Genomic DNA, 24,203 nt, shown 5'->3' on the forward strand with positions numbered 1-24,203 from the left:
CGTCAGCACCCACCAAATTCCAGGTTTCCCCTATCCTTCCACTCAAAGCTCTTTTGACAGGAGATGTGACTTATTTTCTCCTAGAGCCGGTCACATTGGCTCAACCACCCTATCTTAAGAAATACAATATTGTTTTAGCTGGAACTGCCCACTGTCTAAGTGGCTTTTTAACTTAAGAACTGAGATTCACTAAGGGACGGCTTAGGCACGTGGGCAGTTCGAGGCCCGAGACGTTGGGAGAAGCGGCCTCGGGCGCAGTCGGGTCCCGCGCCGCCCGGGCGATCAGCCCCGTCACTTCACCCGCTTCCCTCCTAGCAGGCCCGAGTACCCTCGCCTCAGCCTCACGTAGCCAGAGCACGGGGAAGAAGGAGTCCTTTGTGAGTTCGCCGCTCACATTCGGCGGCGGGAAACAGATCCGAAGACCCTTACCTAGGTGAGACGCTCAGCTCCCGCGGCTCTGAAGCACTGGAGAGCGGCGACGGCTTCCAGCCGGACCCCGCCAGTACCTCCCCATCCCGCCCGGGGCAGCCCCGCCTCGCTCAGGGCCGTGTGCGCGTGCGCGGTGTCGGGGGCGGGGCCTGCGCGCGTCCCGGTTGCCCGGATACCGAGCGCGTCCCTCGCAGCGGCCCAAGCTCGCTATCTGCAGGGTCTAGGGTGTAGCTGGGGAGGCAGTTGGTCCTCATTTCTCGAGGAAACCCGCGGAGGAGCCGGTAAGAGCACCCGGGAAGCCGGCCCCAACCTCAGGAGCGGGAGGGCGGGCGGCCAGGGCCACGATCCCCGCGCTGCTAGCTGCTCCACCGCGCCCGAGCCGACGGCCGCCCTTCCTCCCCGCAGCGCGCCGCGATTCCCCAGCCTGGTCCGGCCTGCGGAGAGCGATGCCTCTTCCGGACACCATGTTCTGCGCTCAGCAGATCCACATTCCCCCGGAGCTGCCGGACATCCTGAAGCAGTTCACCAAGGCTGCCATCCGCACCCAGCCGGCCGACGTGCTGCAGTGGTCCGCGGGGTAAGCCTCCTCGGCCGGGGGAGCAGTCCGGTCTGCGAGTCCAAGACAGAACCAGAGAGCCGTTCTCCCGGACCAGGGGCCCGACGCGGCGCTCAGCGTCCTTAGAGTATCAGGCAAAATTTTCCCCTTAGCATTGGTGACATCTATACCTGAGTGTCTATCTAGGAACCATTTCGATGTATTGACCATGAAACCCGAAATTACTGTAAAATGCTCACTTACCTACAAAGTAGTGTCAACTCAATTGTTAAAAAGTGGTGTTTATGAAGATAGACTAAAACTTAACAAAGCAATTGCATTGCGCAAGAAGTGTCTATATTATAATATTACGCGGTTGCGATAACTTTGTGAAATGATTTTACAAAGAGGACTCTTTTAGCTAAGTTCCTCATCTGCAGAGAATCCTCTCAGAGCTATGCATACCCAGAGCTGGTTAAATTTATTAGAACCGGAATGGCCGAGGTCGTACTGCGGTCATCATCCAAGGAGTGCTTAGGGTAAATTGTCCAGCAAATGAACCTTCACAGTTTTTTTGCCACAAACATTCCAACCCTTTCCAGGAATACACATTCATAATCTCAGAGTTACAAGTAAACAGATCTTAGAGGCATTAAAATAAATCTTGGTTTTACAGGAGAGCTCTTTGCCCCTTTTCAATAAACAGATGTAAAACAAAAACTTTTACGATGACAAGAGTCAACATAGGTGTAAGTTTAATTTAAATATTTTAGTCAACGACATGTCAAATTTTGGCTGGGCTTGGCGGCTTATGCCTGTAATCCCAGCACTTTGGGAGGTCAAGCTGGGAGGATTGCTTGAGCCCAAGAGTTTGAGATCAGCCTGGGCAACATAGAAGACCCCATCTCTATTTTTTTTTTAATAAGAAAAAGAAAAAGAAAAAAAAGGTCAAATTTTGCTGACTTTCTTTGAATTCTATAACCAAGGTGAATTAATTTCCTTCCACTGTAACAAATCACCACAGAACTTGACAGCTGAAAACACAGACATACTTTCTTGCAGTTCTGGAGGCCAAAATTCCAAAATCAGTTCCACTAGGCTAAAATCAAGGTGGCATGAGACACTGATCACCACCTGTGGAGGTCTGTCCTGCAGATCCTGACTCAGTGACCAGGTGAATGAATGCACTCACGCACACACAATACAGTGTCGAGTGGGCTAGGGATGGTCATTGGCTGCTCTCAGAGGGAGATTGCAGCCAACCGACCACCACTCCCTGTTCCTCCTTGCATTTATTCAGTGTAGATTTAATAACAGAGCTTCTAAGTCAACATGATTGTGGATAATTAACATGGTTAAAAGAGAGGTTTTACGGATGATAAAAGGTCTTGATTCCGGGCCCAGAATAAACACCATTAACAGGTAATCCCCCTTCAACCTCCCCGGAGAGGACCATCCAGCACAGTTTACATGAATAAATAGAGTAGAGACAAAGGAATGTGGGGTACATGGACTTAATTGGGGAAGCTTTTATTATCCTAATCTTTTTACTCTATCACTTAATACTCTAATGTATGAACTGGCTGCCTTCAGCCCATTGTCATTAAAACCTTTCAGCCTTCCAAAAAGTTTGAGACTATAATCTATAACTTCCCTAATATTTTGCCAGCCACCCCATGTGAATCCCAGCATTGGCAGGGCTTTGCTGTTTGCTGGACTCTCAGGAGAACCTAGCTCATTTGCTTGCCTTTTCCGGCTTCTGGAGCTGTATTCCAGACTCCTTGGCTCATGTCCCCTTCCTCCATTTTCAAGGCCAGCATCTTCACATCTCCCTCTGCCTCCCTCTTCCAAGAACACTGGTAATTGCATTCAGTGACTATCCAGATAGTCCAGGGCAATTTTCCCACCCAAGATCCTTAATCAGTCTACAAAATCCTTGTTAACATGAAAAGTAACATTTCCAGGTTCCAGGGACTTGGACCTGGATACCTTTGGGGCTGTTATTTTACCCACCAGCTGAGCTGCTTCTCCATCCCCTGCTTGCCTTCTGAGAAACCCTTTTATCAATTGTTTCTGAAAGACTCTTTCAAGGTTCTTGCTAAAGAAACATAGCCTCTGGTTTTAACCGTTTTTCAAGCTTAAATAAAAGGATTTATAAGAGTTTGTGTCTACAAAAAAATTCCAAGACTTATCAACTTTTTCCTGGAACATTAAATTGTATTTAGTAATAGCTTAGAGACAGTTGTTTTAAGCTTTGCTTCGTTTGTTTGTTTATCTATTTATTTATTTATTTTGAGATGGAGCTTCACTCATTGCCCAGGCTGGAGTGCAATAGCGAGATCACAGCTCATTGCAACCTCCACCTTCTGGGTTCAAGTGATTCTCCTGCCTCAGCCTCCTGAGTAACTGGGATTATAGGTGCTTGCCACCACATCTGGCTAATTTTTGTATTTTTAGTAGAGACGGGGTTTCACCATGTGAACCAGGCTGGTCTCGAACTCATGACCTTGATCCTCCAGCCTTGGCCTCCCAAAGTGCTGGGATGATGGGCTTGAGCCACGGTGGCTAGCCAAGATCAATTTTTGAGTTTAGGAGAAAACCTAGGCGTTATTCATTCGGCAGTGTGTCTGTAATAGGCTCAAATGCATTTCAGCTGTCATAGGATGTAATCTGTTAGGGAGAGCTGTTCATAAGTAACTCAAGGTGGGACTTGGTAAGTGCAAAAATGAAGGGTCGTGAAAGTTAAGCGAAGAGTGACTTGGTCCTTGAGAGATTTTGTGGGCACAGAGATTGGGGTTCAGGTGGGGTGGAGAGCATTCCAGGAAGAGGAAGCAGCACAGGAAGAAGGGGGCGGAGACAGAAGAAGAAAACCCATCAAAACCGAAACAGGAAACCAGGATACCCACAGACATAACTGCTTTAGAACAAGCAAGTGGGCCGAGCGCGTGGCTCACGCCTGTAATCCCTGCATTTTGGGAGGACGAGGTGGGCAGATTGCTTGAGCTCAGGAGTTCGAAACCAGCCTGGGCAACATTGCAAGACCTTGTCTGTACTAAAAATAAAATGAGCCAGCTGTGGTGGTACGTGCCTCTAGTCCCAGCTATTCAGGAGGCTGAGGCAGGAGGATTGCTTGAGCCCAGGAGTTGGAGGCTTCAGTGAGCCCTGTTCACAATACTGTACCCCAGCTGGGGTGACATAGCAAGAGCCTGTCTAAAAAAGGAAAAAAAAGAAAAAGAGCAAACAAGTAGGCATTCTTGTTTCCTCAGGTTAGGGTTCTTTTCAAAGGAGCTTTTCAGGTGGCCAGATATCAAAGATGAGCCAGCCTCCCCCGGAGCCTGTGGACTCCACCGTGAGGGGAGTCGGCTGTTCCTATGATACCATTGCGCAGTTGTGCCTCACACAGGACAATGAACGCAAGAATCGGTCACGTAATAGAGGCTGCTTTGGCTCGCGTGCACCTCCGGGAACTGGCAGAGAGTAATATTAGTTGGTCTCACCTCAAAAGCAGACTTTCCCAGCCTCGGCTCTACTGACCGTTGGGGTGGGCACAGGAGGAAGGGGCATCCTGGCCTGCACCCCCTGGATGCCTGGAGTACCATCCACCCTCTGTTGTGACAAACAAAAATGTTTCCAGGCGGGGCACAGTGGCTCACGCCTGTAATCCCAGCACTTTGGGAGGCCGAGGTGGGTGGATTGTCTGAGCTCAGGAGTTTGAGATGACCCTGAGGGCAACATGGTGAAACCCTGTCTCTACTAAAATACAAAAAATTAGCTGGGCTTCGTGGTGCACATGTGTAATCCCAGCTACTCAGAAGGCTGAGGCTGGAGAATCTCTTGAACCCAGGAGGTGGAGGTTGCAATGAGCCGAGATGGTGCCACTGCACTCCAGCCTGGGCCACAGAGCAAGACTGTGTCTCAAAAAAAAAAAAAAAAAAGGTCTCCAGAAATTGCCAAATGCCTTGGCGGGGGAGGAAGAGGGGGAGCATTGTACCCCCCTGACAGCCCTGCCTCCAGAGGCTGCATCCAGCCTGGGTTCCTTACCTCAGTTATGAGAAATTACCCCCATGAAACAGATGAAAACCTTGATTAGTAGGAATGTGGCTAGGTGCCCGCTCTTCGCCTGCACCATTTAGGTCTTTAGGGCCACGTTTGTCTCGCTCACTGCCACCATCATTTTAACTTTCCTTCAAATCCTTAACAAATCCACAAAATGGAGCTGAAGTTGTCTTACAAGAAGAAAAGAAAGTCAAATTGGAAGGACGTAAATAGAAAGGACGAGCCGGGTGCGGTGGCTCACGCCTGTAATCCTAGCACTTTGGGAGGCCAAAGTGGGTGGATCACCTGAGGTCAGGAGTTCAAGACCAGCCTGGCCAACATGGTGAAACTCCATCTTTGTAAAAAAAAAAAAAAAAAAAAAAAAAAAGGATGAGATAGGAAGTTTAGTCTATCAAATATCGACTTACCCATATTTATCTGTACGAGAAATTTCTGACTACTCGTGGCTTTAAACTCTGCCCTGTGGCCCTGGCATATGCTTTCATGTTCATTTCCTGGACATGCCGTCTCTTTTCATCAGGCTAAAGTCATTAGGGCCCCAAAGGAGGTGGCTTCAGTATCGCCACCTCTGGCAAAGATACCAAGGGGCATGGGTTTCTCAGAAGGTCTTGCCTGGCACCCATGCCAGCACGAGCCGGAGGCTGGATGTGGGTTCCCTCTTGACTTACTGCCCCGATAGTTCCCCACTCTGTCCCCAACATCAGCAGCAATATCAGTGTCCCAGAAAGGAACAATTAAGGGGACAAATGCCAGGCAGGAACAGTGGAAAGGTGGGACAGGCCAGCACCTGTCATTCCCAGTGTGGAAATAGGTGGCCTGTGTGTTCCCGGGCTGCCTCAGAGTTAAATATGCAGAGACGCTTAAAGTCAAGCACCTCAAAAAGCAGCAAGACCAAACCCACCTGTTGTGGGATGATGGCTGGGCACAGTGGCTCACACCTATAATCCTAGCACTGTGGGAGGCCAAGCCGCAAGGATCCCTTGAGGCCGGGCATTCCAGACCAGCATGGGCAACGGAGTAAGACCCCAGCTCTACAAGAAATAATGAAAAACATTAGCCAGGTGTGGTGGTGCATGCCTGTAGTCCCAGCCACTCAGGAGGCTTGGGTGGGAGGATCCCTTGAGGCTGGGAGGTCGAGGCTTGCAGTGAGCCGTGATTATGCCACTGCACTCCAGCCTAGGTGACGGAGTGAGACCCTGTCTCGAAAACTTTAGGAGAAAAAAAAAAAACACTACATGGAGTTCCAGCTGATTATGAAGTGCGGCAGGGGGTTGGGGGCTGGGGAAGAATAACACACGTTGAAGGAGCGAGTGGCAGCCACTGCGCCAAGCCCTGCTCACACACACAGTGCTCCCAGACCCGCCAACAGGCACTCTCGTTATCCGTTTGGCCAACAGAGAAACTAAGGCATGCAGGGAAGGTTAAGTCAAAGAGCTAAGTGGAGGATCCAGGACTCGAGCCCGGGTTGCTGGTCCTTCCTCATCACCGTTGTTTTCAGGGGTTATTTAAGAAATGCATTGCATAGCTGCTGTTTGTGTATTGATGAGCTTTCAGAGATGTCTGTTATTTATTAGATATTTTTCAGCCTTGTCGAGAGGAGACCCACTTCCTGTAAAGGAAAGGATGGAAATGCCCACGGCAACCCAGAAAACAGACACGGGCCTGACTCAAGGACTCCTTAAAGTTTTGCACAAGCAGGTACAAGGGGGTCTGTGGCCTCAGGCAGCTAGCCTGTGCTTTCCTTACCGTTCACTGTGCATGATCACGGAACGTGACCCACCCCAGCGGTGCATCTCAAAACCTCCAGAGGTCCCTGAAGCCCTGCCTTCTCTGCCACGCATCATCAAGGTTTATTCAAGGAAGAAATACATCGTGTTCACGAGGTCTTTTTCTAGCTTAACTCAAAGTAACTATCCAGGGGTGGATTTTAGACAAGTGACATATAATTTCTTTTAAATACAAAGTTTAGATGACACTAGATTCTGCTAGGCAAAAAATACAAATTTCCAGAACCTGGAGGATTTCCAGTCTGTTCTCCAGGTGTGTATTTGTGAAAGCCATGTATGGGCCTGCGTGAGCCTCTGCCTTCTCCATCTGAAAGGCAGGGCTGCCCTTTGGCGCCCGCTGTGGGCATCGGCCTCTGGTGTCCAGTTCTGTGGAGAGCCTGGGCCCCTTTCCTGCCTTGCACTTGGCCCCACACCTCATCCTGTTTTTAGAGACGTGGGTAATGGAGCAAAGCTTGGCATTCCTCATGACTTAGTTCTTTTGCTAAAAGCGACACCAGTGACATAACCTGGATTTTCAAACTGACTTATCCCCATTCTACGTTGTGAAGTGCTGTGCTTCTGCATAGGATACGCTGAATTTTGAAACTAGGATTTTTCCATGGCTACCTTAAGGAAAACAAATAGCTTTTGAATGGTGTAGCTTGGGAAAAGACATGCTGAAGTTATCAGTGCAAGACTGATAACTTCTACACTCTGCTAGCGATATCTTGCCTTTTCACCCAAGATACCGCTAGCAGAGTGCAGAAGTTATCAGTCTTGATAGATTGTTTAAAATAGAAGGAAGGCTGGGCACGGTCGCTCACGGCTGTAATCCCAGCACTTTGGGAGGCCGAGGCGGGCAGATCACTTGAGGCCAGGAGTTCAAGACCAGCCTGGCCAACAAGGTGAAACTTTGTCTTCAATAAAAATACAAAACTTAGCAGCGTGTGATGCTGAGCCACTGTAATCCCAGCTACTCAGGAGGCTGAGGGGGGAGAATTTCTTAATCTTGTGAGGTGGATATTGCAGTGAGCCTAGATCATACTATTGCACTCCAGCCCAGACAACAGAAAGAGACTGTCTCAAAAAAAAAAAAAAAAAAAAAATGAAGGAATACATTTATTTTCAGTTTTAAGATTTATCCTATCTAACTGTTAATGTGTTTAGGGGCTGTATTTTTAAAGTGTTTTTACTTACTGAGGTTTATTTTTTATTGTGAAGCATTTCAGACGGTACAGTACCATATACCCAGTATCTGTATGCCTATTTCATTAAGTCACGACGTGATGCCGTATCCGCTTCACCGTCCTTTTATCATTTAAGAAATAAAAGGTTGCCGCTCGCCACCTTCTCCGCCCCACTCCCCGGGGCCGACACAACCCACTGCCATGAGTTTGGAGTTCATCTTTCAACGGCGTGGGGTGGGTTACTTGGTGTATGCTGAAGTATTCACGAGCATTCGATTGCTTCCCAGGTTTTAAAATGTACCTACATTGTGTCATACTGTGTTTTCTAAACAGTGCCACCACAAGAAATACGTGGGACTAACCGATCTGGAGCAGAAGTGGAAGAATTTGTGCCTGCCGAAGGAAAAGTTCAAAGCGCTCTTACAACTGGATCCTTGTGATAACAAAATCAAGTGGATAAAATTCTTGGCACTTGGATGTAGCATGCTTGGTGGGGTACGTACCTATATACAGCTTATTAGTAATTCTGAAATTTAGTTTTAGTAGCTAAAGGGAACATGTTAGTATCTTTGTCTTAGAAAAGCATTTTTTCCCCCAGAGGCCTATTATATTAATATTTTCAGGCTTATAGTTATTTTAGTTTACAGAAATTACTAATGAATACCTCAATTTAAAAGTTAATAGTAGATGAAAGATTTGGATACTATTAAAATATATTTAGGTTTTAGAAGAAAATGCATCAATGTCTTTTTAAAACTACAAATCATTTTGTAAACTGTTACCTGTTTTGCTCATGTGTGGAAAGAGGCATACACTTATTTACTACTTTAATTGAAATCTATTATTTTTATTGTATTTATTTATTTTTTTGAGACAAAGTTTCGCTCTTGTTGACCAGGCTGGAGTGCAGTGGTGTGGTCTCTGCTCACTGCAACCTCCACATCCCGGGTTCAAGGAATTCTCCTGCCTCAGTCTCCCAAGTAGCTGGGATTACAGACACACATCACCACGCCCAGCTAATTTTGTATTTTTAGTAGAGACGGTTTCTTGCTGTTGGTCAGGCTGGTCTCGAACTCCCGACCTCAGGTGATCCACCCTCCTCGGCCTCCCAAAGTGCGGGGATTACAGGCGTGAGCCACCCACACCCGGCCTTAGAAATCTATTATTAATAACTAATAGATACAGCGCAACTTTTCTGATGTTCTAGTATAAGCCAAGAGATTTAGGAATAAGACACGATCCTCCAGGTGACGAGGTGAGCCTGGGAGGTCAGGGTGAGAAGGGAGAGGTTGGAGCTGGGACGCTGTCGGCAGGACTTCCTTTGCAAACCCAGCGTCAGTGTTCTCAGCTATAGTCTTGCTGTGAGTCGTGGTTGAGTGAAGGAAGAGTAACCTGGCATCAGCCACAGTGGAAGGAGCACTGACTCCCTTGACTACATAGACGAACACTTCTTTTACTCCTTCTCTTCGATCTGTGGCCCTGCGAGCGTAACTGGGTGTGCCGTGGTCCTTGCTTCACAGCCCACACTCAGCTCTGGTTCATGCATAGACTTCTTTCATTCCATTTTAATTGGAATGAATGACTTGAAACGGGTGATGGTAAATACCCGCAAACCTGCCCAGGGTGGTCACGAAAACACCAACAGTCACTTCCAACCACCTGTGTCCTCTCCCACATCCCATCCCCCTGCCCGGTGGCCTGAAGCCACGACATTTCCGAAGCTCCTGCTTCCTGTTCCCTGGCCTCCTAAACACAGGTTTCTGTGTCCCTCAAGAGTACATTGTGGAATTTTAGTTGGTTTTGACTTGATGAAAAGACAACTGTGTTGTAATTTTCTGAATTTTTCATTCTAAATGATATTACTAGATGTATTTATCCGTGGCATCACAGGCCTCGTAGTTCATTCCCTTCCTCCGCCACGTCACATCCAGTGTAGCGCAGTTCACCAGCGGAGGGCCCCAGTGGGAAGCTCCATGCCCTCAGGGAGTCGGGTGAGGCGTGGCTGCAGAGTGAGCAGGAGTTTTGTTGTGTAACTGCCCAAAGGCAGTGGAGGTGCTTCCCGTCAGCCCCGGGCTGAGCCAAGGCCTGGATGCTGGCAGCCCGGGTACCCTCCAGTGGCAAGGACATGTGCAGATGGCACCAGGGGAGTGTCTGGAGGGGGGTACTATCAGGATAGACTAAGGCAAATGTGTTTTGTTGTTGGAGACATTTTTATGTCACTTTGTTCATCTGGAACCCTTTGAAACCTGTCTGTCTGTCTATCTATCTATCTATATTTGTATCTAGCTATGTATTTTTGAGATAGAGTCTCACTCAGTCTGTCACCCAGGCTGGAGTGCAGTCGTACAATCTCGGCTCACTGCAACCTCCCAGGTTCGAGTGATTCTCCTGCCTCAGCCTCCTGAGTAGCTGGGATTACAGGCATGCACCACCATGCTCAGCTAATTCTTGTATTTTTAGTAGAGATGGGGTTTCACCATGTTGGCTTGGCTGGTCTTGAACTCTTGACCTCAGGTGATCTATCTCCCAAAGTGCTGGGATTACAGATTACAGGTATAAGCCACCGTGCCCAGCCTGCAATATAATATATAAACATATATAATTTAACAGAGTCTTGCTCTGTTGCCCATGCTGTAGTGCAGTGGTGCGATTTGGGCTCACTGCAACCTCCACCTCCTGGGTTCAAGTGATTCTTATGCCTCAGCCTCCCAAGTAGCTGGGATTACAGGCATGCACCACCGTGCCTGGCTAATTTTTTGTATTTTTAGTAGAGACAGGGTTTCTGTGTGTTGCCCAGGCTGGTCTCGAACTCCTGACCTCAGGTGACCCACCTGCCTCAGCCTCCCAAAGTGCTGGGATTACAGACATGAGCTACCACGCCCAGTGCTGAAATCAATATCTTAATATATAATTGAATGTAGTATTTGAATTAATGTTGGTGGTTTCTGCCTCTAAGCTTAGTTGTAAAATTTTGATTTAACAATGGTGAGAAAGTAGAGTAATTCATGTTTTTGGATCCATCTTTATAATTTTCACCTTCGTAATTGTGAAAATTAAGAACTAGATTTAAAACAAAATCGAATCTGATTTGGAAAATAAGGCCTGTTGTCCCTGTAGAGTGTGTGACACTAGATGGAGACATTGCATTAAGGATAGAGCCTCACCATCTCAACTGACTCCTGGGGAAGAGACATCACAGACAGCACACATTCTTTTGTTTTCTTCCTATCATACGTTCCTTTACCCACGGGGAATACATTTACGCAGGAAGTGTGCTGTGGGTCACTGCAGGTTCCTGCCTATCTCCTAACTTGAGCCGCCGCTGGCAGCAGGGCTCCAGGCTTGCCCTTGACTCCTTCCATAGGTGCTGGAGGCCCCTGCTGGCTGTAGAAAGCAACAGCCACCCTCTGCTCTGGTCCCATGCGGCTCTGGACTCAGGATCAGGTTCAAGTGTGAAAACGGGTATCTCCTCCCTCAGAGGAGCATGTGGTCGTCTGGGGTTCATGTCAGCTGCCAGGGATGCCTGTTTTGCCCTGGCTCCCTCAGCCCACAGAGTGCTCAGCATGAGTTCAAACACCCGCCTCGGGGTGCGCCAGGTAGACAGGAGGTGCTTGGACCCGCCAGGCCCTGGTGTGGACATGTGTGTCGTTGACCGTGCTGGCCCCAGGTAGCTTGGAGGTGCGCTAAGAACATAAAGCTGTGAATTCCAGGAGGGGGTTCTTCACGTTGTTTGGCATCATAAGCGTTCATTTTTATGCTTTTAAAAAACACCTTCACAAAGGAGGAAATAAAGCAGTGAAGTGCGACGAGAAGAAATTTGTAGTGGATTAGTGCCTGCAGAAGTTTATTTCTCGTAGGATGCTGTATGATTGGTGTCTAGCCACTGCCTGTGTGAGCGGGATAGATGTCATTCGTGCTCCCTGAGTCCATGGCGTGGGTGTGGCTGGTGGCAGATGTGCTCTCTGTGCTGTTACATTTCTCTTAGAAATAACTCTAGTCAAACTCATTGAGTTGACGATCTCTAAAAAGACTGGAAACCTCCGCTTTAATTTCTGAGTCATACGTACCATTCATTCATTCCACAAATGTTTACTGTGGATTACTTTGCACTAGGCCCTGTTCTAAGTGCTGAAGGTTCTGGAGTGAACAAGGTGGGCAAACATCCCCAGATTCTTGGGGCCGATGTCCTGTTGTACCCTTGGAGGCCTGAACACTGGTCTAGTTATTACATCCAAAGCAGCTGCCCCAGGCAGGTGAATAAGGATGTTAAATTGCCATCTGGGTGTTAAAAGACCCCTGTCCTCTTTCTCAATGTCTTGATGTGCATGTTGTGACTTTTGTTTTACTAATTTTTTTTTTAAGAGACCGGGTCTCGTTCTGTCACCCAGGCTGGAGGGCAGTGGCATGGTCATAGCTCACTGCAGCCTCCACCTCCTGTATTCAAGTGACCTTCCCACCTCCCAAGTAACTGGGATTACAGGCATTCAGCACCACAACCAGCTAATTTTTCATTTTTTCTAGAGACAAGGATCCCGCCATGTTTCCCAGGCTGCCTGAGCTCAAGCAATCCTCTGGTCTTGGCCTCTCAAAGTTCTGGGATTTATAGGTGCAAGACACAGAGCCTGGCTGACTTTTATTTTTCCATTTCTGCAATGCCATTAATGATCCTGAGCATTAAAGCTGTGGATGAAAACGTTTTGTTTTGTTTTTTAGGCGTGGGGATCTTTTTTTAACATAAGAAAATTGTGAACCAGGTCTTTCACCACCAAACTCACACTGACGGTCCATCATGATCAAAACAAATAACAATGACTTCAGTCAGGCTTTTAAATGCATTTGAACTTTATTAATCACAGGAGCCTCTCTTTTCATTTATAACCGCAGATGCACACGTGTCTAAGGTAGCTTTCCATCTGAACAGGGTGCGTGCAGTGGGCATGATTTCTAGTGTTTTCCTGTGTGCGGGAGTGCACAGAGCCCTGTGTGTGTATTCTCTGGAATCTTCTCAACAGCCCTTTGAGGAAGGCACTGTTTGCCGGAATGCAGGCTGGCGCCCCAAGGCGGGAAGAGGCCGAGTCACAGCAGGTGTCTTGGAAGTGGGGAGAGGGAGGACCCCTCCTAGTGGTTCTGTAGCCCAGGGAGTGTGCAGCCCACAGGTTCGGACCACCTTTTTCAAGTTTATGCCTGAGATTTACTGTCTTGGAGAATAACAACTCCTTGGGACGATCATCAACATCATTTTGTGTCCTAAAGTGATTCATATCCTGGACAGCATTCGGCCCCGGCCTCTGCTGACAACACTCACTCCAGAGTTCTCAGCACGTCACCCCATCCAGCTGTGCTGCTGTGTCGGATTTGGTGGCTGACCCATCGCGGTACCTGCTGGCCTGATGCGATGGCGCCTGCTCCGGTGACAGAGGCTGCGTCTTGCTTACCACTCGCTGCCGCTTTCCTTCCAGGTTCCCCCAGCTAGGGCTTGAAAGCCCACTCAGAGATGTCCAAGAAAGGCCAACAGAATTTCTCATAGCACCTGCAGCCCAGCCAACCTCCCTGCCCCCAGTGGGAGCCTGAGGCCACAGGCGCATTTAGGAAGCTGTTCCTGAAGACAAAGGAGCCGCTGAGGCTCCTGACTCCCCTGGCCGCACCTCCAGCTCCCCAATTGCTCACATCCCTCCCTCTGCAGGAAAGAAGCAGGAGCCTCCACTGACCAACCTTGCCCCGCCTGCTGGAGAGTCCCATGGGCCACTGATGCTGGCTGCTGTGGCCTCTCCATTTCTGTCCTGGACAGGGGCATCACACCCCAGCCACGGGGTGGACTGCTCCTTCCCATCCAGGGCCTCCCACCCTCACCTGCTGTCAGCCCCAGAACCCAACTTAAAATTAGCAAACTCTAGAGGATGATAGAATTTGATGAAAAGGCCCTCAGGCTTTTGAAAACACAGTGCTGGGTTAGCAGCGTGGCTTTACTGGAAGTCCAGTCTCTACCCCAGCACAGGCAGCCATGCTGCGGAGGGGGACTTCCTGTGTTCTGATTCTGTGTAAAACGGTCCTATTTTCGTGTCCATGCCCACGGAGAGGGCCCCTTGGGGAGGCGTGAGGTGACTGTTCTTCAGGGGCCTCGTGTCATCAGAATAGCTGTAATTCAGAAACTGAAAAATCCCTCTGGGGTGGCACACCAGAAACGCGCAGAAAATAGTAGGTGCCTCCGTGCCTGTGATCTGCACACATCTCCATTCTACTTTCAGATTACGGGTCAGGTGGAAATACTTGGTTAAAAACTAAGTGCTTGGCCCGGCGCAGTGGCTCACACCTGTAATCTCAGCACTTTGGGAGGCTGAGGCGGGTGGATCACCTGAGGTCAGGAGTTCGAGACCAGTCTGGCCAACATGGTGAAACCCTGTCTCTACTAACAAAAATTAGCCAGGCATAGTGCCAGGCACCTGTAATCCCAGCTACTGGGGAGGCTGAGGCAGGAGAATTGCTTGAACCCAGGAGGTGGAGATTGCAGTGAGCCAAGATTGCACCACTGCACTCCAGCCTGGGTGACAAGAGTGAGACTCCATCTCAAAATAAAAACGAAAACAGAAAACTAAGTGCAGCTTGCCAGTCACCTCTACCCGGCATGTATTGCACACGGGAGACTCAAATCAGCAACAGGCGGGAGGGCAGCATGGGACAGCCGTGCCAAGGAGAGGGTCTTTTGGCTGGTGTGCAAGTGACCATGCCAGCCACAGGCCTTTGGAATTGAGAAACACATTGTGAGAAATGTAACTTGCAAACCCAAGATCAAAGAATTTGCCTTATGAATCCTTTTGGATATAAAAATTGCTGCAGATTATTGTCAGAAACACTGACACGGGTAGTGTCATCACGCCTTTGCAGAGGCAGTGATGCTCGAGTGTTTTGATGTATTTTTCCTGAAATACCACTTCCTCTGAAGCCTTGGAACAGCGCGTTACACAGATCTCATCTGCCTGCTCCATCCACGCCAACTCCTTCCTTCCCGACTCATCCTTCCTGAGGCCCTGCAGCTCTGCACGCAGTGGAGACGGACTTCCATTTGTGTCAGGTGTAAACGCAAATCCCAGCATAACAATATGTCTTTGAAAGTTTCAAGCAAGGAACATGGATTGTGAAATGCGTGACTCCACCCTCGGCAAGTCTTCTCGTGGGGACAGTCTCTCAGAGGAGCCATGTGTGCAGTGGTCCTGGAGAGGTGCCCGCAGCTCCGCAGGGTGGGTTCTGTGCTTTTCCTAGGGAGAGCATCGCATTGCCCTGGGGGCTGCACTCACCCCGAACCATGCCCACCTCAGCAACGCCTCCACTGGCACTGCCAGCATGGGCAGGGGCTGGAAATGGGAGGAGCTGCCCCATCAGGCCACTGGGGACAGGGAGATCAGTTCTGGTCAGGGCTCCATCTCCTGCAGCCAAACGTCTAAGTCCCCAAATAGGCAACGTCTCTGCCCCAGGCCTGGCTCCCAGAGTCTGCCTGGTGACTGCTAGCCATGACAAAATAGAGTATTCCCTGGCATGAGCTCAGAGACCCACTGGCTGTGCTCCAGGCCTGGCTGGGTGACCTTGGGTGATTGCTGAGCCCTCTGGGCCTCGGCCAGGTGTCTCTCTGCTCCTCACGGTAACCACACGAGGTGACTGTCATTATTCTCACTCCCAGAGGAGGGCAGCATGCTGCGTTATCAGCCTTGTTCTGACCATGGTGTTCTGTAGGAGAGGCTCGTTCTGCCCCACAGCCTGGAGCGGGCTCAGAGCCCTTTCCTGACCCTGAGAATGTGGGGTTTATTCCCGACACAGCTGCTGTGGAGCCAGACAGGCCTGGCCTGGCCCTCGGAGGTCTTTTCCCTGTGTTTGCAGCTCTCCCGCCGTGACAGTGCTTGGTGCTGGCCCCGCTGTGTTTGTTTCTTGGCTTCCCTTGGGAGCACAGCCTGGATTCATCCCTGCAGGCGCCTCCCCAGGGATGCGGGGCCCCGAGGCTGCTGTAAGCAGGAGCTCCCCAGCCTGCCCTCACACCCCACCCAGCAGCCTGCAGGGTTCCAGCCTGCCTGGGAAGGCCCTGGTTCTCAGTCATGTTTGCCAAGTGATGTGGTGTAAATACTCCCACTGCTGCTGAGTTCAGGCTGCCAAGGTGAAGTCCTCCAGCTCACATAACTGCTGGAAACTTAACAGTTGGCTCCCATCAGCTGGCTCTAGCACAGCACCCGGCTCTGAGGAAATCCTGTGCCTCCTGCCAGTCCTTGTCGTTCCTGGCCTGTCCTGTGTGCTTTGACACAGGAGACTGCTCTCTCCACCAGGGAACGCTTTCCTTCACTCACCAGCAGCCTCCCTCCTGGCCACCCTTTCTGCATCCCCATGCTGGTCCCTCATCTCCCCAGCTCTTGGTGGTGTGGTGTGTCCATGTGCTCTCTTCCCCCCTCAGCAACCTCATGGGGCTCAGTGGTATACACTATCCTGCTCGTGTACACCATCCCGCCCATATACACCATCCCCCCGTGTACACCATCCCGCCCATGTACACCATCCCACCCGTGTACAGCATCCCACCCATGTACACCATGTCATCCGTGTACACCATCCCACCCGTGTACACCATCCCCCATGTACACCATCCCCCGTGTACACCATCCCACCCATGTACACCATCCCGCCCATGTACAGCATCCCGCCTGTGTACACCATCCCACCCGTGTACACCATGCCACCTGTGTACACCATCCCACCCGTGTACACCATCCCACCCGTGTACAGCATCCCACCCGTGTACACCATGTCATCCGTGTACACCATGTCATCCGTGTACACCATCCCCCGTGTACACCATCCCCCGTGTACACCATCCCCCGTGTACACCATCCCGCCCGTGTACACCATCCCACCCATATACACCATCCCACCCATATACACCATCCCGCCCATGTACAGCATCCCGCCTGTGTACACCATCCCACCCGTGTACACCATGCCACCCGTGTACACCATCCCGCCCGTGTACACCATCCCGCCCATGAACGCCATCCCCCGTGTACACCATCCCACCCATATACACCATCCCCCTGTGTACGCCATCCCGTCCAGGTACACCATCTTGCCTGTATACACCATCTCACCCATGCTCCTCAGAGCGCCAGGCCCACTAAGTAGCCACCTTAGTCATCACTTTCACTGGGCGCTTGACAGACATGTCAGTGGAAACCACCCCAAACTCAGCTTCTCGCTTCTCTCTGGAACTTCCCAGTTGATAGCAAATCCACCCTTCCAGCTGTTCAGGCTCCAAACATTGGAGCCACTTTTCATGGTTCTGTCTCTCCCCGCATGCAGCCACCAGCAAGTTCCGGTAACTCCACCTTCAGGAGAGGCCGAGTCCAGCCCTTACCAGCTGCCGGCTGCCGCCACTCAGGCCCCTGGCTGGATTATTCCAGCAGCCTCCTCGCGGGGTTCCGCCTTCCACCCTCATCACTGGGGCCTCCTCTTCATACATCAGCAGAAGGACTCCTTAAAAATACTCCACAGTGCTTCGTCTTTGTTTAAAACCCTTTGACACCTTTCCATAGAACCTAGTCAAATCCTCGCTGGGCCTGTAAAGATCCTTGTGGCCTGTCCCACCCCATCCCGCTGACCTCAGTTCCTGCATTCCTTCCCCTCCATGGCCTGCTCTAGCTGCCCGGAGCTGCTGGCTGTTTCTGGAGCACACAGAAGTGTACCTGGAATTCTCCCAGCATCCCACATGACTGGCTTCTTTCCCCTGGTCTGCTTAAATGCTGTCTGTTCTGACCTTCCCTGACCACCCGATTGAAAATGTCACCCTCCATCCTGGCACTGCCTGCCCATTGCTCTGGGAAGCCCCTTCCAAAGCACTCCAGAATCCAGGTGTTGCGGCTCTCCCACTGGACCGTGATCTCCACCTGAGCAGGCCTTAGGCGTCTGTTCACTGCTACATCCTGGCCTGTAACAGGACCTTAGCGAATGTGGAGGGAAGGAAGGGCTGTCCGCGTGTGTGTGCTGGCGAGGGGGGTTACATTTCAGCCGCCACGCTTGTGAGCTCACCTTCATCAGTAGGCAGTGTGATCATCCAGGCAGGAATGAGACAGTCACTCTGGCAAGGACAGGCTTCACAGAAGGGACTCGAGGTGGGGACTGAGGCATGGGTCTCAGAGGTCACCTGCAGAATTGGAATACCTGTCCCCACAGCTCACCCTGGCCAGGGTGTTGAAGGCTGCAGGTCATGATGTCTTGGTAGAGAAGGAGAAAAAGAGACCTGGGCTGTGTATTCTCTTTTTAAAAGATAGTAATCTTATGTTACATGGTTTCCCCCACCTCCTTCAACACACACACACACACACACACACACACACACACACACACACTCCTCTCGTGTTTGTTCAGTAAGGATGAATTGAGCAGGTTGGAGGTGGGAGGCCATGGGCTGGCCCCGGGGGGACCTGGTGCCCAGGCCTGCAGCTCCAGTGCTGTGCAGCCTCTGGTCTCATGAAGATGATCTTGGCCTGGCCTGTTAGCTGCCCCCACCAGGGGCTTGGCGGAAAGGGCAGGTGCTGAAAGCGTCTGCCGCGTGGAGGCAGGCAGGCTGCTCAGAGGACCGGCTTTCCTGCTGAGAGCGGAGGGCGGGCTGCTGTCTGGGATGAGCCCAGCAGTGGGGGAGAGTGTGAGGGAGATGAACGGTCTGCAGGGAGGAAGTCCAGGTGCTGTCCTGGAGCTGAGACAGGGCCCAGAGGCTTCTATGTGAGCAGGGCGGAGCCAGGACAGAGCCCTCCCCGGGCCTGGCGGGCAGGTGTCGGCGATACACAGAGCCTCCTGGTAGGCACGTAGGCCATTGGCTGCCAGCCCTGCCCTCTGCAGGCAGCACCTCTGGCTGGCGGCAGAGTTCATTCAGCCCCTGGGCACCTCCTCGGGTGGGTCTCTGGGCCAGATGGGGCCGCGCATTCCTGCTTTAGCTTAGGAAGTTGGTTTTAAAGACATTGATGCTTTCTCTTGACTGTAACGGTCATTTCTACTTTAATAGAAAATAAGACCCGTGAATTAGAATTTTTTTTCTGGTCAATTGCACCCCATTCAAACTTTTCCTTTTGACTTTCATTGTGGCAATTGGACATTCACGTAGTTCTCAGTTCAGACAAAGCGCATACTTTTTGGAGAATTTCTGTCTAACATGCTAGAGTGTTGATTCTGCTGGTGCCTGCTCTCAGCGTTAGTGATGCCAGGAGTAACTGTTTTTCTCCCTGCCTGGCTGTGGTGCCCCTAGTCCTTGAACGCGGCACTGAAGCACCTGTGTGAGATCCTCACGGATGATCCGGAGGGCGGGCCGGCTCGCATCCCCTTCGAGACGTTCTCCTACGTCTACCGCTACTTGGCCAAATTAGACTCCGACATCTCTCCCTCAGAGACGGAATCCTACCTTGCCTCTCTCAAGGAAAATATGTAAGTATGCACACGCTCTGGGATCCAGGTATGTTGGCCGTGGGGGAATTTCCTGTCTGACTTCTCCCATCGAGGGAAAAATTCAGTTTTCCCTTTGCTCTGACACCGCAACAATAATCAACACAGAGACAGCTCTGACCACATGTGTGGGGGTTTTTCCTCACCAAAAAGCAAGCAAGCCGTTCTGCAGCAGACACCAGCTGTGCGTTCTCATTCAGCTGTGACCCTGTCTACCTGGAGATAGTGTGAGATCCCACAGGATGAGGGCTCAGTCCCCAAGACTGCCCCCACCCTGCCCCATTACTGATGCCAGTTGCAAGCCCCAGGTTATTTTGGCTGTGCTTCTGATCAACTGGCTATAAAACGGGGTTCCCATGACCCTTCCTAGGGTCGATTAATTTGCTAGAATGGCTCACAGAACTCAGAGAAACACTTAGGTTTACTAATTTGTTACAAAGGATATTTTAAAGGTTACCAACAGTCAGAAGAAGACAGACATAGAGGGAGGGCTGGAAGGGTCTGGAGCTCAGGGGCTTCTGTCCCCGTGGACTTCACATACTTCCTCTCCCTGCATATGGATGAGCTGTTTTCACCTTCCTGTCAGCCTCCATGAGTTTAGCTACTGGGAAACTTTCTGAGCCCTGTCCTTTCAGGATTTTTTTCTGGAAGCTTCGTGATGTAGCCTTGACTGATTAAATCATTGGCCATTAGTGATCCCCTTAGCCCTCAGCCCCTCCCCCCCTCCCAGGCTGGCCTGGGCTGACAGTCCCACCCCTCTAATCCTGCCTCGGGCTCTCCAATGACCAGCCCCGTCCTGAAGCTGCCTGGTCGCCAGCCAGTCACGAGCATACAGAAGTAAGTCACTGGAGAATCCACAGATTTTAGGAGCTGGATGACAGGAGACAGCGCTGATGACCAAATATAGATTTCACAATATCATGCCCCTTGTTGCGGTAACTTTGTCCCAACAAATCTTGTGTTTGGCAGAAGATTCAGTCACACCTGATGGTACTCGGGGTGGGTGTACGTGGAACTGCGGATCAGAGGCCATCAGTGAAATCAAGCAGCACCTCAGAAGGGAGCCCAATCTCCCCTGTGGCTTCCACCCGTGTAGGTTGAGGCTTGGGTTTCTTTAGACTTTAGAGGGAGAGAATGTAACCTGTCATTAAGACCCATGTATCCCAAATCTAGCCTGATTCCCATGTACAGTATGTCAGGTGGTATTAAATTGTAGTATGTTAAAAAGTGAGACAGAGCTGGGTGTGGTGGCTCACGCCTGTAATCCCAGCACTTTGGGAGGCGGAGGCGGGTGGATCACAAGGTCAGGAGTTCAAGACCAACCTGACCAACATGGTGAAACCCCATCTCTATTAAAAACACAAAAATGAGCCTGGCCTGGTGGTGGGTGCCTGCAATCCCAGCTACTCAGGGGACTGAGGCAGGAGAATCGCTTGAGCCCTGGAGGTGGAGGTTGCAGTGAGCTGAGATCATGCCATTGCACTCCAGCCTGGGCAATAAGATCGAAACTCCATCTCAAAAAATAATAATAATTCATTTCTCTATAGTGAAACATACGCATTGATTTCTGCTGGTGGACAGCCTGGCAGTGAAGCCATGGACACAGGATCATTTGCAGAAACTTGAAGATGTCATTGACATCAGTCACACAATTCTTGCTCTGATGGACTTGCCATGTGACCCTGACACATTGCATGTGATATTGTATTTGCACCAGGCTGCGTGCGATGTAAGGCTGGTTCTGCTCTAAAGCATGACCTGGTGCTAACATTCGAATATATTGTCCAGTATTCTGATCACCTGTGACATTTTTAACAAGATTAATGAGTTCTCCCTTTAAAGATAAGATACAGAGTAAAAAGGAACAAAGCTCTTGGGTCCTGCAGAAGTTCTCACGTGTTCATTCCTTAAACCATCATTGGGTGCTGACTCTGCACCCTGCTCCACCTATGGGGAGGCAGAGAAAGCAGCTGGGGCCAGTGGGGTGTGCAGAGGCAGTGGGAACAGTACAGGGCGGGGTCCGGGATGCTGCACTGCTGCAGAGTAAGCCTGGTGAGCGGGAGGAAAGGGCCCAGGTCCTCCAGGCTCCAGCCCCAAAGGAGATGGTGCTCCTGAGGTCTTCCCAGTACTCCCTCTCGGGGCCACCACCCCTCCAAGTGCTGGTGAAGGTTTGTCCCTGAGCCCCACACCTCTCATCTTGAATCGCCCACAGTACAGTTTATTGAGCACCTGCTCTGTGCTGGGCACTGGTGCAGGTGCCCGGATGTAGTCAGTGAACAGGTCATATCTGTGAAGCAGACAGACACCAGACATGCAGATTTTAAGACAGCAGGTTGTACTGAGTGCCTAGAGGACAGTAAGCCAGGGACGGGGACCAATGGGGGCTGGTCCCAGGGCCGCCTTCTGGCACGGCACACGCTCCTCCTTGCCTCGGCCTCCTGACCCATCGTCACCACCCAGACTCTTGCCCCTCCTTCCACCCTTTCCACCCAGCCATGGTGCCGCCCGGGGTGCAGGCCATGGCACCAGGAGCTGGGGCTCTAGTGATCCGCCAGCCTCGGCCTCCCTTCCTGCCCCAGCAGAGCCCTGTGTCCTGTGCCCCCTGCCCTGCCTGTCCCAGCCCTCCTCCCCTCCTTGTCCCTTCCTTGTCCCTTGTCCTTCCTTGTCCCTGTTTCCTCTCCTTCCTTCAAACTCACATCCCCTCTGGTGCTCACCATGGGCTGAGCCTCTGGACTCCATGGTCCCCTTTTTCTGTCCTTGCTCTGTCATCTACTGTCACTCCAACCCTCCTGCCCTCATGGAAGATGGCAGCCCCCAAGCCGTCCCTGTGTCTGCAGTCACATGGATGACCCGCTACTTTGTCCCCAGCTCTCTTCCTGATTCCCACAGTCTCTGCTTCTGCACTGCCATCCGGCCATGCCGGCCCCTCTCCCGCCTAGTCCGCTCACCTCCTCCCCTCTTGTGCTCTCTGACCTGCTGCTCCACCTGGGAGACAGGCACTCCCAGCTCATTCCAAACCCATGTCCCCAGCCTCCAAAGAACTGGGGCCCTGTTCAGCATCCCCATCTCCCACCACTTTCCTGAGAGTGCAAATCATCAAAAAAGAAGAACCTTTGAATATAGTACCAATCTTTTCCCCTAGAAATAAAGGTACATTTATTATAGGTTTTGGTTTTGGTACATTTTGTACAAGAAAAGAGAATGCTTTATTTTTGGCGGTAAGAATTACTGATGAGCAACCATAAATAGTTTTTTAAAGTAGACCTTTTAAATCATACTGTGTTTTACAAAATGTTACTGAGTATGCTATGAGAAATTACTAATAAGCATCTTTATCTGTTTCTAATTTAGAGACGCGAGGAGGAGCGGCATGATAGGGCTTTCAGATTTCTTCTTTCCAAAGAGGAAACTTTTAGAAAACCTTGACAACTCTGAAGATGTAGGCCATTAATAGAGAGAAGAATACATTTTCATGTTAAAATAGTGCTCTTTACAATTTTGGCACCAAATACAGCTTCTCATTAATCACACACAGCTGCAGTGTGAGCGCTTCTCTCCATGGACATTGAGTGTGGCGGTGCTTTGTGGGGTCTGTTCAATGATGGCTCTTCACTGTCTTGTGAGGACCTTAACTGTAAGAAATTCATAACAGTGAAACAATCTCTTTTAGTTAAATAATCTGTTTGGAAACTGCAGAGTCAGAAGTGGGGTCTGGGCAGTTTGGAAAGTGGCTTTTCAGCTAGGTGCAGTGGCTCACGGCTGTAATCCCAGCACTTTGGGAGGCTGAGGCTGGCAGATCACATGAGGTCAGTAGTTCGAGACCAGCCTGGCCAACATGGTGAAACCCCATTTCTAATAAAAATAATACAAAAATTAGCCAGGTGTGGCGGTGGGTGCCTGTAATCCCAGGTACTCGGGAGGCTGAGGCAGGAGAATCGCTTGAATCTGGGAGGCAGAGTTTGCAGCGAGCCAAGATCGCGCCACTGCACTAGAGTGAGACTCCATCTGAAAAAGAAGAAAAAGAAAAAAAAAGAAAAGTGGCTTTTCTTCCCCATGACTCCAATCTGGTGGATAATTCAGATTAGCTTCAAGGCTATGGCTCAGGCCATGGAGAGAACTCCTGTCTGGGGGCCCAAGGAGTGAGATCAGGCCCCTCTAAAACTTAGAGGGACAGATTACATGACGACTTTGGGGACAGCTTGCTAAGTGTCCATCTGGTAGCATTTGGATGAGACTTGCTTTCACTGTGACTGTCTCGTAGGGAGGTGGCGGGGAGGGAAGTGGAGCCCTGCCTCCTCTCACCCCTGAGGCTGCCCATGTTTACCAGGAGAAGCTCATCAAACTGCCGGCTAGCTCAGTGAGCAGCATCACTGGGCCCAAGAAAAGGCACGTGGAGAGGAGTTTGGTAAGCCTGAGCATAGGTAACTATCACCATAGATAAACTCAGTGTGAAAATCTGAAGGTATACAGCATAAATCAGGAGCAGTTTTTCACCCTGTCAAAAAGGCAAGTGGTGTTTCAGTAATAAAAAGAATGAAGCGTGGAGACACATGGCAGTGTGGGTGTGATGAGATCCGCCCCTGCTGGTGGACAGGCCCCTGCCTTTGTTCCTCGAAAGGGCTTTTGTCTCAAAAAGTGAGTTTTTCTTGGGAATGACTTGGTCATAGAAAGAGAAGCAGTATTCTATATGAGTCAGCAAGGGCTGCCACGCAGTACTGCGGACCTGGTGCCTACATCACAAAGACACGGTGCTTCCATCACAAAGAC

The 24,203-nt window shown here is 50.5% G+C and overlaps 1 protein-coding gene across 1 annotated transcript; it reads left to right on the forward strand.

Moving 5' to 3' along the window:
- Nucleotides 1-574: 574 nt before the first annotated feature.
- Nucleotides 575-22,968, forward strand: ROPN1L (rhophilin associated tail protein 1 like). Its single transcript, XM_017496947.2, has 6 exons — nt 575-710; nt 835-1,006; nt 6,595-6,718; nt 8,307-8,468; nt 19,243-19,418; nt 22,788-22,968. The coding sequence occupies exons 2-6, from the start codon at nt 876-878 to the stop codon at nt 22,885-22,887; spliced, it is 693 nt and encodes a 230-aa protein (XP_017352436.1). The 5' UTR covers nt 575-710; nt 835-875; the 3' UTR covers nt 22,888-22,968.
- Nucleotides 22,969-24,203: the final 1,235 nt, after the last annotated feature.

Source organism: Cebus imitator, unplaced genomic scaffold (assembly GCF_001604975.1).
Source record: "Cebus imitator isolate Cc_AM_T3 unplaced genomic scaffold, Cebus_imitator-1.0 Scaffold226, whole genome shotgun sequence".
NCBI classification, from domain to species: domain Eukaryota; kingdom Metazoa; phylum Chordata; class Mammalia; order Primates; family Cebidae; genus Cebus; species Cebus imitator.